Source organism: Sminthopsis crassicaudata, chromosome 5 (genome assembly GCF_048593235.1).
Source record: "Sminthopsis crassicaudata isolate SCR6 chromosome 5, ASM4859323v1, whole genome shotgun sequence".
Lineage (NCBI taxonomy): Eukaryota > Metazoa > Chordata > Mammalia > Dasyuromorphia > Dasyuridae > Sminthopsis > Sminthopsis crassicaudata.
In genome coordinates, this window is record NC_133621.1 from 266,431,923 (window position 1) to 266,446,187 (window position 14,265).

The following is a 14,265-nucleotide window of genomic DNA, read 5'->3' on the forward strand; positions in this document are numbered from 1 at the left end:
TGAGGAGGAACAGGGTAAAAGGACGGAGAGAACAAATGGAGGGGAGGAATACAATTAGCAATAATAATAAAAAATATTCAAAGCAATTTGCTGTGATGGAATATTATTGTTCTCTGGAAAATGATGAGCAGGATGCTCTTGGGAGAAAAAATCTGGAAAGTTTTCTATGAACAAAGTGAAATATACTGCATAAAAATAATAACAATGTTCTGGATAAACAGGTGTACAATGATATTGTTATTTTCAGTAGTACAACCATCCACACCCACTTATGATGAAAAATCCTATCCACCCCCAGAGAAGGAACAGATTGAGTCTGAATATAAATCAAAACATTCTCTATTACTCTCTCTCTCTCTCTCTCTCTCTCTCTCTCTCTCTCTCTCTCTCTCTTTAAGGGTTTTAATTTTCATTAGGGTCAGCTAGTTATGTTTTCTTTCACAACTTGATTTTTATGGAAATATTTTACATAATTTCACATGTAGTTTCTTAATTCAATTCACATGTGAAATTATACAAAACAATGAGGATAAGAGAACTAGAACTCAGAAATCTTCAAAACTAATGTAAATAAAGTTTTGAAATTAAAGAAAAAAGAAAAATGATAAGCACACATGTATAGCATATATACATATATGTGTATATTTATGTATTGGTGTATTATTTGCATATATTATATTGTATATATGCACCAACAAGTATATATACATATATGTGTATGTATATAAACATACTTGCATATACACATGCATAGTGTTTAGTAAACCAAATTTTTTGAAAGATAATGAAGCAAAAAAAAAGAATTAATGTGATAGCAGGAATTGGTTAAAGTGAAGATATGTCTTTTGTGGGCATGAGAGTCTGTTTTGCTTTGGAATGAAAAACCTCTTGAAGACTAGACAAGAGCATTAATTAAAAGAAATGTTAACCTGCTATGAAGCCTACCTGCTTATAGATTCTTCTGTAGAACTTTTTTCGGCCACTGCAAAAAATTAATACAATTAAAACTTAAATATTATATACTACATTAATATTAAAAGCATATTTAAAGCATTGCTACAATAATATTTTTGCACAATGACAATGTGACTAAAATGGAATTATGCTATAGATAAATGTCTTTTAAGTAGAAAGAGGTGGGTAGAAAGAAGTGTTCTTAAAGTATTAGATATCTGTTACTGATTTGGTTACTTTAACTTTGCATGACCAGGCTGTTTCACACTGACAGCATATCTCTAGCAGATATTGTGGAAGGAACAAGAAAGAACAAGCTGCCATAACATGATTAATCTGGACTTTTTAATGCAAGTAGATTGAGAAAGACTTCATTTGTTCATCGTTTCCACCATGGACCTCACAAATGGAATGTAGCATTGCCACATTCAGCATGACATGGCATGTCTTGTGTGGTGTATTCTGTATAGCAGGGAGAATTCAGAGAATGTTCTGTTTAGTATGACATTACATTTTTAGCTCTTCTCCATGGGCAAGCAGTCCAAAACAATGTACCTTGTCTAGATCTCTACAATCACTAGAAGAGGCTGATGAGTTGCAAACCAATATAGTTTCTCTTTTCAAGCTTTTTTGGGGGAGAGAAGCCAAAAACAAAAATAAAACTTATGATGTTTTATGATTTATTTTCAGCACATCTATAATTTCTTTTGATCTTCTCCACCAAACCATGGGCAGTGAAATAAGCACTTCTTTTTTTCTATCAACCATCACATTAGCACAAGGGATGGAAATAAGTGGTAACGATTTGTCAATTTCACTGGGTATATTATTTTATTATTTGATTCATAACCATTCTCCAAAATTTACATTCTCCAATATACTGGACAAGATGCTGCCAGAATTCTTTAGAACTACTCATATTTAACTAATTTTCATTTATATGGAAACCACAATGATAAACATGATCTCCACTAATAAGATAGGCAATTTGTCTACAAATTATATTCTAAATGAATTATTAACCTGAGGCACTGGGAGGTTAGGCAGGCTGTGTAGACTCAACCAGATGGTATGTATTAGAAATGGGTTCTACTTCTTACTGTAAAGGTCAGCTCTTTATTCAGTTTTTTCCAACTGGTTAGGACCTACAAGAGTATTCAATGTGTTTACTCAAGCTAAAACTTTAGCGTTCCCTATATCCCATGATGTATTTTGGAATTAGGCTTCTGTATAGAGCATAATATTGAGTATCTAATACTGGTTCTGTAAGTAACAAAAATGATTCTTACATTCTTGCTCCCCATTTAAACATAAGCTAAAGATGTTATGTCATATTGTGCAGGATAAAATGGTATTCCTAAATATTTTCCCAAAGGGTGGAGGGTCAGAAAAAGTCAGCTCAATTCATATAGAACAAAGTATCTAATGCTTTTCTTTAGTTAGTTTTGTTCAGGAAATAATAGTTTTTAAAAGGATAAAAGTTCTAAACCCTTAAAAGCTGGTGGCTCCACTGGCTCTAGTCTTATTTTATACCACAAACATGATTCTAAGAGTCAGTCTTAATTTATGTGGCAAAGTAAAATTTACATAAAGCAAAGTGGAAAAATCATGCTCTGTGGGATTGTAATAGAGTTTCTTGTGGGACAGGATCTCAATAAGCTTAAATCCCATGGTTTCAAATCACATTCTTTTTTTTTTTAATTGGAATGTACTTCACTGGCACTACAGAATGATTGTAACAAAACTTCTGTATAGTTGGCAATTACAAGGACACATTGAAAACTGAATCAAGATCAGAGTAGTGGCAGCTTGACATTCCTTCCCTTTTTGTAGCACATAAATGTTTAAGCTGAACTGGATACATAGGCAAACAAAATTAGTCTGCAAAACTATCTTATTAATTTATCTTTTTATGTATGACATATGAGTATACTTATAACAGGAATATAATAATGAATGCAATATCAAAATAAATATGAATAGAATTAACGGAATCCAATAATGAATAATACAAAAAAAAAACTACTACAAAATAGTTTTAACAATAGGAATTTCATACAAAAATCTTTATATTTTAGATAAAAAGTTAAAACGCAAGTTTTTTTTAAATCCTAGAAATACTAAACAGATTCATATATGATCTTCCCCCCAAAATCATATTTAACAAAGTGTTCAAAGCTTCTCAACTACAAAAACTGTACACAACTTTCTACTGGCACACCAGAGAGAAAATATCAAAATAATGGATCCTATCCTATTTTGTTCTATGTAATAAACAAAAATAGTTAGACAACACAAAAATTAAATTAAAGCAAAACATTTAACAGTTTATTATTTGAGCAAACATGTTAATTTGATTATTTCACATGTTTCCCTCAAATTCTTGTTCCTGATGTCTGCACTGGAGTTTCCTGCATTTTTATATCCTTCTAGGAATAGACAGAAATGGGATACAACATGAAACAATGAAATAAAAAAAAAATATCAAGACAAGCAAGTTTATTCTAAAAGGAATATAGGAATTGATTGTATAGTCTATTTCATTTACTAAAGTACATTTAAATAGCTAGTTATTAAAATACTAATTATTAAAGCACATTTACTAAAAGTACATTATTAAAACCTTACTGAGACAGAGTCAACTGATTTTCTCTCACTAACTATGCTTTACTTCCTCATTTCCAAAGTTTATATGTCAATCTTCCAATTGGGATTTCTCTTCAAAAACACATAATCACCATCCATTTAATTAATCCACTACTTAGGATATGGTTCTCTTTATTTACTTCCAATCTTGTTCCTTATCTAATAACACAATACTAAAAATACAGCTAAGTCAATAAACTTCTGACTACAGAAAAAGCAGACAAAAAGTGAAAATCAATTTACCCAATCAATACAAGTTAAATGACTTCTTTTTCCTTCCATGACCATGGGGATAATGAATATTAATAAATTTAAGAGAATTTATCTTTGCTAGGAAAATATATGTTTTTTGTTCTGGCATGTTTTCCCATTGCATGAGGAATAAATCGTTCTTTTAAATGAAATACATGTAAGTAATGAGTTGCTACAAATATATAAATATATATATGTATATATATATAATATATCAATTATCAATTATCAGTAAAATAAAATAAAATGCATTTCACTCTAAAACTACATTCAATCAAATTTAATTTCTAGAGAATTTGTAACATCTATCATGATTTTATAAGTTATCAGGGATATAAATTATCATAGTAATATGGAGATATACATACATACAGACATATGAAAGTAAAATTGATACAAAGCAATTTTTTTGATAAGAATTATTTAGAATAAGTAAAATCAGTTTAACCAAAACAAGTAAATATTGGTCACTTTGGCTATGAACTTTGATGACAATTAGAGAACATTTATTTTATTATCATATCCATCCCCCAAAATGATATTCCTTTAAAATGCCTTGAATACCCAGAATTAGTTTTGCAAGCATTTTATATTCCATGAAGAACTGCACATTTCTTTACTTCATTTGGGCAGAAATTCCCATTAAAGTGTTTTTAAATGATGATGTTTTAAATCCACATAAATATTAAACTTTAAAACATCACATAATCACTTTAAAACTATCATATAATAAGCCATCACTGCCTATCAAATGAAAAATGAGTTCATAGAATTAAATAATTTAGAACTAGAAGACTTAGAAATTGTCTAATAGAATTCCTTTACTTTAAAAATAACAAACGTTTAAAGACTAAAAGGTATTTCTAAGGGATTTTAGAATATCCTGACTCCAAAGCTAGTCTTTTTATGACTACAAAATGATTTCCCTTAAATCAAACCAAACCAAACCAAAACCAAAAACACAAAAAAACCCCAAAAAACAAAAACCCAGAATTATGAAAAGTACTTATCATTTCCCAAGACTGAAGGAAAACTACCATTAATAGTAAATTTTCACCAATGATTATAACTGGATGGGATTGCCTATAAAGTAATTTCCATTCCAAGTTTTTGAGTCTGTATTCGGATCATTTTTCATTAAAGGGAAATTGTTACTTAAAAACAAAATTTTCTAGAAACCTCCTTAACAGATAAATTTCAAAGTTTATAATAAGGACAAAAGTAATGTGAAGAAAACAATTTGCAAACATTAAAAACTATTTTAATGTGAGTTATTCCTATTACTAACTAGAGAGGCTAAAATACAGAATTAAGAATTAAAGTACTACAAATGGCTACATTTTTTTTTATTTCCAAAAATTTCAAAGTATTTGAACTTTCATTTTATAGCTGATGTTTCTCTCCTCTCCTTTCCTCTCCTCTCCTCTCCTTTCCTTTCCCATTTCTTTCCTTTCTTTCTTTTCTATTTTTTTCTTTCCTTTCTTTCTTTCCTATTTCTTTCTTTTTCTTTCTTTCTTTCTCTCTATATCTTTCTTTTTTTAGCAATAAAATACTAGAATAATAAAGCTTAAGTTAGAAAGGATCTCATTTAGAGTATCTCTTATTATTTTAGAGAGGAGAAAACTGTACATGAGAAATGCCAAATGACTTGTCCACATTCATAAAGGGAGTATGAGGGATGGGATTTGAACCCAGGAGATCTGACTTGAAGCTGTTTGAATCTATATTTCTTTTTTTTTAATTTAAATAGTTTTTATTTGCCAGATATATGCATGGGTAATTTTACAACATTGACAATTGCCAAACCTTTTTGTTCTAATTCCTCCCCCTCCAGATGGCAGGTTGACCAATATGTTAAAGTATACATTAAATACAACATATGTATACATGTCCAAACACTTGCTTTGCTGTATAAAAAGAATTGGACTTTGTAATAGTGTATAATTAACCTGTGAAGGAAATCCAAAATGCAGGCAGACAAAATTAGAGGGATTGGGAATTCTATGTAGTGGTTCATAGGCATCTCCCAGAGTTCTTTTGCTGGGTGTAGATGGTTCAGTTCATTACTACTCTATTGGAACTGATTTGGTTCATCTCATTGTTGAAAATGGCCAAATTGATCATCATATACTCTTGTTGTTGAAGTATAAAATGATCTCCTGGTCCTACTCATTTCACTCAGCATCAGTTCATGAAAATCTCTCCAGGCCTTTCTGAAATCATCCCGTTTGTCATTTCTTACAGAACAATAATATTCCAGAATTGAATCTATATTTCTTTTACTATATTGTGTCAAGTTTTCTTAATTGAAGATGCTAAGTTAATAGAATATTTCCCAAATGCTAGGCACATAGCACTCTATCTTCAATCTTACCCAAAACAGACTAGTGAAAGAAAGTACTGGTCATGTAGGTCTGAGTACGAGTTTAGCAGTGATATTTATGACCAAAGGGTTTTACAAATTATGAATTGTGGATTCATATAAAGCCCAAAGGCTTATAAAATATTTTCTGAAGAGGCAGACAACAATGAGCACTACCATACTTTCCTATCCATATTATTCATGATGTGAATGAAAAATTTAATTCAAACCAAAGATACTAAAAATTGAAATAACATAGAAACACAATGTTTTAGAATTCTAAATAGAAATGAAAGAAAACAGATTCAAAAAGGTGAAAAGATTACTTTGTGGTAGAGATAGGACTAGAGTACAGGGTCTTATTTTTATTTGCCTTCTCTTATCTACACTACATCATTGTCTCAATTGAGAAGAATACTTTTTATTTGTTGGTATTTTTTATTCAATGGCTCATAGTATTAACCATGATGACATAGAGAAAGATAAAATGACACAATTAAAATTGTGGTTGTGCACAAAAGAAAACTGAGTATATGTTTTCAGAGAGCAGAGAAAGAAAAAAAACTTCTGGAATTAAATTTTATGGACAAATTGTGACTTTTCCACTATAACCCGGAATTAAAATATCAAAATTACCAGTAGAAATAACTAATTTGTCAAAGTACCAGAAAACTAATAAATTTAGGATTTTGGACAAAACTGGGGTTGTTCACAATTAAGATCTACAAAAGATTGCAAAAATAAAAAAGCAAGATGTAAGTTCCTAGTATGTTAAAGAGGACTTCTAGGCTCTTGGACCAGAGCTCTAGCACATTCATTCTTCATAAGACGACTATGGTTCACTTTGAAAATATAATTTATTGGAAAACTTATTTGCAAAATATTATCCATTAGTAAAATTCAAGGGGGAAAAAGTTCTTCACATTATTAGTCTAAATTTTGCACCAAAACAATAAAGATTTAAGATTTATGGTGACAGATCAGTCCCTCCAGTTCAAAAGAACTGAGAGATCACTAATTTTGCTATTACTACTACACTTGCCTAACAAATCATGAATTTTAACAATTCTTGATAACAGAAAATAAGGTGGAACAAATAAATGGTAGAGGATGAACATTTGAGGGAAAGCAAATACATTTTATACTAGCAAATCAGTATACTTAACTCTTCTTATTTGTATGTCTACTTATTTTAACCTTTTAGTAGTCTAACATTAATACATTTATGCATAAACTAAGATTTTGCTTTGTTTTTATTAGTTACTTTATAATCACATAATAAATATCTGTATTTTGATATCTTTCTTAAACATATTTATTGACAGTTCTATTACTAATAAGACATACTTTTCTATTGTACTTATAATAAATTCTGTTATAGATTTTATTTTTTTCTTCATTGATTTCTTCACAGATACCCTCTTTTTAAAAAGTGTATAAATTTGTATATATAGTTAACATGATAAAATATAATTCTAGATTTTTAATGAATAGAACTTAACTTTTTCCCCTTAAATGCTTGTCATAACTATTTCATGTATGTAGCTAGAGATCTACTATTTTACAAAATAATAAAACAGGGAAAAGTGAGGATCAATTTTCACCTGACTGCTGATAGGAATTTAAAATATTTTATTGGAAAATAATATTTCTAGGCAGTAGTAAGATGTATTTAAAATTAAACACTGCTTTTTATGCTATTGTGAATTCTCATTTCTTCTATATGGAAAGGATTACATAGTTAAAAATGTTTGATCACTCTTTCAAATAAGAAAGTTATCTGAGATTTGTGCTTTCATCACCAAGTAGGAATCACCAGAATATCCATACTATCTTTCTCACATGATAATGAATAAATTGATCTGGAAAAAATCTTATAAATGTGAGATGAATTTATGATTGTAAGTCTATATCATTAATTTTTAAATGGCCCAGCTAGCAGGATAAAGTTCCAGAAAATGCTCTCTCTTCTAGAGTTTAACTGCCTTAATCAGAAAGTTGTAAAGTTTTCCAAGGGTCAAATTGGAAGTAGGTGGGCAAGTATGAAATTATCTGCAGAAAATCTAGGAGGATATACATTACCTTTCAATCCTGTGCCTCTGTTTCCTGGTCCCCTTAATTCTTATGACTTTTTCATTTTCATTAGTTTGTGTTAAGGAAAAGCTTTATGACCATTGGAAAAATTTGAAAACATTTAAAATGCATTTCCAAAGCTTGGATAAGCAATTTGCAGAGTTCCCAAAAAATGTTGTTCTGCTGTTTGATCTTTCTTTCTTTCTATATTCCATCATAAATAATATGCCTTATTTATTTTCACCACATTTAAGAATAAGAAACATTAAATATTGCTAAATATCTTTAAAGTATTAAAGAATTTTCATATAGTTGGGCTAAATATATTTAGAATAATATAGAAATCAGAAAATTAAGAATGTAGCCTATCTAATTTTTTTTATAACGCAGATAATAACACAAACACTGTTTTTCCAGTTTCACGGTGGTAGACCTACAAGGTTAATTATTTAAATAATTTACCACAAATAAATCAGTTCCTATCCCTTTAAAATATAAAATGGAAATAGAAAAAAATAGAGAAAATAAGAATTTTTATGAATTTTAAGATTGTTGCTCATTTTTAAAATTATTTATTTGGATTGGTCAGTTCTACCTTTTTTGTTCAGAGAAGATGCTTTCAAAACAAATCCAGGAACAACAGTAGTTTTCTTTGAACAGCTGATTTGGGATGTACAGGGTTTATTACGTTCCATATGTTTTTCAATTTGTTTGACATAAGCATGTCTAAAATAGAAAATAAAATATAATAAGTCTATATCAATCAAGATAAAAATTATATGCAAGAAATTTTGTGTATCTAAATCTTTAGTAGATTATCACCAATTTTTTTTTTATTGTTTTGATGGTCTGTAGAAAAATACCTAATCATTCAATCTAGATGTAATACACTTATCTTCATAATCACAGTATTATACAATTGTAGTATTGGGTCATTAATTCTATTCTCTCTATTTTATCAATTAAATAACTGCATTCCACAAAGGTTACACTTGTCCAAGGTCACACAGAGGGTGAGAGGCATGATCTCTCCCGAGATCTCCTGACTCCAAATTGAGCATCCTTCCCCCTGTAAGCTGTCTCTCTGTGAATTCTAATATTAAACATTTAACATTTATGATTTTTAGTTAGCACTTATGTGAAGGCATCCAAGACATAATGTCCCTAAAACTAATTTCAGGTCTCTTACAATTGAGAGGGGTCAGCAAGAGATTAAAATGGAAACAGAAAAAGAACAAAAAATCTACTGTCTCTATAAATGTGCAATAATATTATTAATAAATCATATAATTTTTGTGATGATAATAAAATCAATATAAAACAATGAACAATCTTAAGAAAACTACAAAAATGGCAGATATTTTCATTATTACTTCTGAAAATTCTAATCTCAGATTATGTGACTACCTTGTATCCTTTCTCTTATTTATTTCCTACTGAATTTAGATAACCTAAATTTGCCATTTGATCAATTTCTTCTTAGTACCCTTAAGTATGAAACAGGTAGAGGTCTGTCTGCTAGAGGCTGCCCTTTTTCCTGGGGCTATGCTGAAGCATGGGGCAGTTCTCAAGAGCTGGAGTTCGCCAGGGTGTTTTCCAGACTATTATGATATGCAACTATGAAAGCCAGATCTACTCTCTATTTTATGGAGGAAAAATTATTAGAATTATGATAGCACTTACAGAGGATAATTATAGGTCCTAGCATAAGCCTCAGCTGTCCGTCCAAGTTGATCTTCCATAGTGTGATCAACATTATATTCAAGAAGAAGACTGACCATTTCTGTGAATTGCATACTGACAGCAATCATAAGGGTTGTTCTAGAATAACAAAGAAACATTTTTTCTTTAAAATTAAATATTGAATCATATTTTTCTGGATATGTTTCAACACAGCAAGACATCTCATATTCTTTAGAAGTAATACATATGTGGAACACAAACACAAGTAATGGACAGTCCACAGCAATGGACAATTGATTATTCAAGAAGCATTGAAAACCAAAAAGAAATGTAGAAAATAAGAGCTTTTCTTGTCTCCTCCTTTCAATTTTAGTAAGGATTGTAAAATTGAAGGGTATGTAAGAGAAAAAAAGAGTATGTCAATGTTTCTTGTATGAAACAGTTAAGGATTTTCAACTGGCTTACTGACCTTAAAAATAAAGGTCTTTTGAAAATTATTAGAAATAATCTTAGCAACCCCATTCAATTCCTACTCTAATGCTCTATTACACTGTAGAAGTGACCATTGGTTGCCTAAAGCAAAACCAGAACAAGCTATTTTATGTCTTAACAAACTTTTGAAAGTCTCCAAACATGAACTTTCTTGCTTAAATACTTACTTTCTTGTTTAAATACAAAATACTGTGAGTTAAGAAAAAGTAATCATCAAAAAGCAAGCTAGCACTAGTTGATTTGAAGAAGCAACATTAACTCACAGAGGCAGTTTAGGACTCAGATTGGTTAGGAGCTGCATAAGTAGAAGGAATACCCATATCGATGAAAAAACAAATCTTCTGAAGGACTGAGCTTATTGTATGCTGGATGATGCGTGGGCTTTTTGTCTCAGGTAGTATGGAAGCAATATCAGTAATATCATTAGTGATAAGTTATAAACAACTTGATTTTTTTTTTAATTTTTTTTATTATATATATATATATATATATTTTATAATATTATCCCTTGTATTCATTTTTCCAAATTACCCCCCCTCCCTTATTCCCTCCCCCCGACGACAGGCAATACCATACATTTTACATGTGTTACAATATAGTCTAAGTACAATACATGTGTGTGAATATCATTTTCTTGTTGCACAATAAACATTAGAATCCGAAGGTACATGCAACCTGGGCAGACAGATATTAGTGCTAACAATTTACATTCCCCTCCCAGTGTTTCTTCTCTGGGTGTATCTACCTCTGTCCATCATTGATCAACTGGAAGTGAGTTGGATCTTCTTTATGTTGAAGATTTCCACTTCCATCAGAATACATCCTCATACAGTATCGTTGTTGAAGTATACAGTGATCTTCTGGTTCTGCTCATTTCACTCAGCATCAGTTGATTTAAGTCTCTCCAACCCTCTCTGTATTCCTCCTGCTGGTCATTTCTTACAGAGCAATAATATTCCATAACTTTCATATACCACAATTTACCCAACCATTCTCCAACTGATGGACATCCATTCATCTTCCAGTTTCTAGCTACAACAAAAAGAGCTGCCACAAACATTTTGGCACATATATGTCTCTTTCCGCTCTTTAGTATTTCTTTGGGATATAATCCCAGTAGTAGCGCTGCTGGGTCAAAGGGTATGCACAGTTTGATAACTTTTTGGGCATAATTCCAGATTGCTCTCCAGAATGGCTGGATTCTTTCACAACTCCACCAGCAATGTATTAGTGTCCCAATTTCCCCACATCCCCTCCAACATTTGTCATTATTTGTTCCTGTCATCTTAGCCAATCTGACAGGTGTGTAGTGGTATCTCAGAGTGGTCTTAATTTGCTTTTCTCTGATCAGTAGTGATTTGGAACACTCTTTCATGTGAGTGGATATAGTTTCAATTTCTTCCTCTGAGAATTGTCTGTTCATATCCTTTGACCATTTATCAATTGGAGAATGGTTTGGTTTCTTATAAATTATGGTCAGTTCTCTATATATTTTGGAAATGAGACCTTTGTCAGAACCTTTGTTTTTAAAAATATTTTCCCAATTTGTTACTTCCCTTCTAATCTTGTTTGCATTAGTATTATTTGTACAGAAACTTTTTAGTTTGATGTAATCAAAATCTTCTATTTTGTGATCAATAATGATCTCTAGTTCTCCTCTGGTCATAAATTCCTTCCTCCTCCACAAGTCTGAGAGGTAGATTATCCTCTGTTCCTCTAATCTATTTATTATCTCCCTCTTTATGCCTAAATCATGGACCCATTTTGATCTTATCTTGGTATATGGTGTTAAGTGTGGATCCATATCTAATTTCTGCCATACTAATTTCCAGTTTTCCCAACAGTTTTTTCCGAATAATGAATTTTTATCCCTAATGTTGGAATCTTTGGGTTTGTCAAAGATTAGATTGCTATAGATGTACCCTTTTTTGTCCTTTGTATCTAATCTGTTCCACTGATCTACCGGTCTATTTCTTAGCCAATACCAAATGGTTTTGGTGACTGCTGCTATATAATATAGCTTTAGATCAGGTACACTTAGACCCCCTTCCTCTGAGTTTTTTTTCATTAGTTCCCTTGCAATTCTTGACCTTTTATTCTTCCATATGAATTTTGTTGTTATTTTTTCTAGGTCATTAAAATAGTTTCTTGGGAGTCTGATTGGTATAGCACTAAATAAATAGATTAGTTTGGGGAGTATTGTCATCTTTATTATATTCGCTCGGCCTATCCAAGAGCACTGAATGTCTTTCCAATTATTTAAATCTGATTTTATTTTTGTGGCAAGTGTTTTGTAATTTTTCTCATATAATTCCTGACTTTTCTTTGGTAGATGGATTCCCAAATATTTTATACTATCAACATTTGTTTGGAATGGAATTTCTCTTTGTATCTCTTGCTGTTGCATTTTGTTAGTGATATATAAAAATGCCGAGGATTTATGTGGATTTATTTTGTATCCTGCCACTTTGCTGAAATTTTGAATTATTTCTAGTAGCTTTTTAGCAGAGTCTTTGGGGTTCTCTAACTATACCATCATGTCATCTGCAAAAAGTGATAGTTTAATTTCCTCATTTCCTACTCTAATTCCTTGAATCTCTTTCTCGGCTCTTATTGCCGAGGCTAGCGTTTCTAGTACTATATTGAATAGTAATGGTGATAGTGGGCAACCTTGTTTCACTCCTGATCTTACTGGGAAAGGTTGCAGTTTATTTCTATTGCATATTATGCTTACTGACGGTCTTAAATATATACTCCTGATTATTCTAAGGAATAATCCATTTATTCCTATACTCTCAAGAGTTTTTAGTAGGAATGGATGTTGGATTTTGTCAAATGCTTTTTCTGCATCTATTGAGATGATCATATGGTTCTTATTAATTTGATTATTAATATGGTCAATTATATTAATAGTTTTCCTAATATTAAACCAGCCCTGCATTCCTGGAATAAATCCTACTTGATCATAGTGTATTATCTTGGAGATGATTTTCTGAAGTCTTTTTGCTAATATCTTATTTAAGATTTTAGCATCAATATTCATTAAGGAGATTGGTCTATAATTTTCTTTCTCAGTTTTCGATCTACCAGGTTTAGGTATCAGTACCATGTCTGTGTCATAAAAGGAATTTGGTAGGATTCCTTCATCCCCTATTTTTTCAAATAATTTATATAACATTGGGGCTAATTGTTCTTTAAATGTTTGGTAGAATTCACATGTGAATCCATCTGGCCTTGGGGATTTTTTCCTGGGGAGTTGATTAATAGCTTGTTCTATTTCTTTTTCTGAAATGGGACTATTTAAGCAATTTATCTCCTCCTCTGTTAATCTAAGGAGCCTATATTTTTGGAGGAAGTCATCCATTTCGCTTAAGTTATCAAATTTATTGGCATAAAGTTGGGCAAAGTAACTCATTATTTCTCTAATTTCCTCTTCATTGGTGGAAAGATCCCCCTTTTCATTTGTAAGACTATCAATTTGATTTTCCTCTTTCTTTTTTTTGATCAAATTTACCAAAGGTTTATCTATTTTATTGGCTTTTTCATAAAACCAACTCTTGGTTTTATTTATTAATTCAATAGTTTTTTTACTTTCAATTTTATTGATTTCTCCTTTTAATTTTTGCATTTCGAGTTTAATTTTTGGTTGGGGGTTTATAATTTGGTCTTTTTCTAGCCTTTTAAGTTGTAAGCCCAATTCGTTAATCTTCTCTTTCTCAATTTTCTTCAAATAAGCCTCTAAAGATATAAAATTTCCCCTTATTACCGCTTTAGCTGCATCCCAAAGATTTTGATATGATGTC

General features: G+C 30.8%; 1 protein-coding gene across 1 annotated transcript in view; it reads right to left on the bottom strand.

The window, feature by feature from the left end:
- Positions 1–8,859: 8,859 nt before the first annotated feature.
- Positions 8,860–14,265, bottom strand: part of LOC141543029 (uncharacterized) — a 30,167-nt gene continuing 24,761 nt past the window's right edge. Inside the window, 2 exon segments of the mRNA XM_074267830.1 lie at positions 8,860–9,013; positions 9,971–10,108. Coding sequence (XP_074123931.1) covers positions 8,860–9,013; positions 9,971–10,108 — 292 coding nt within the window.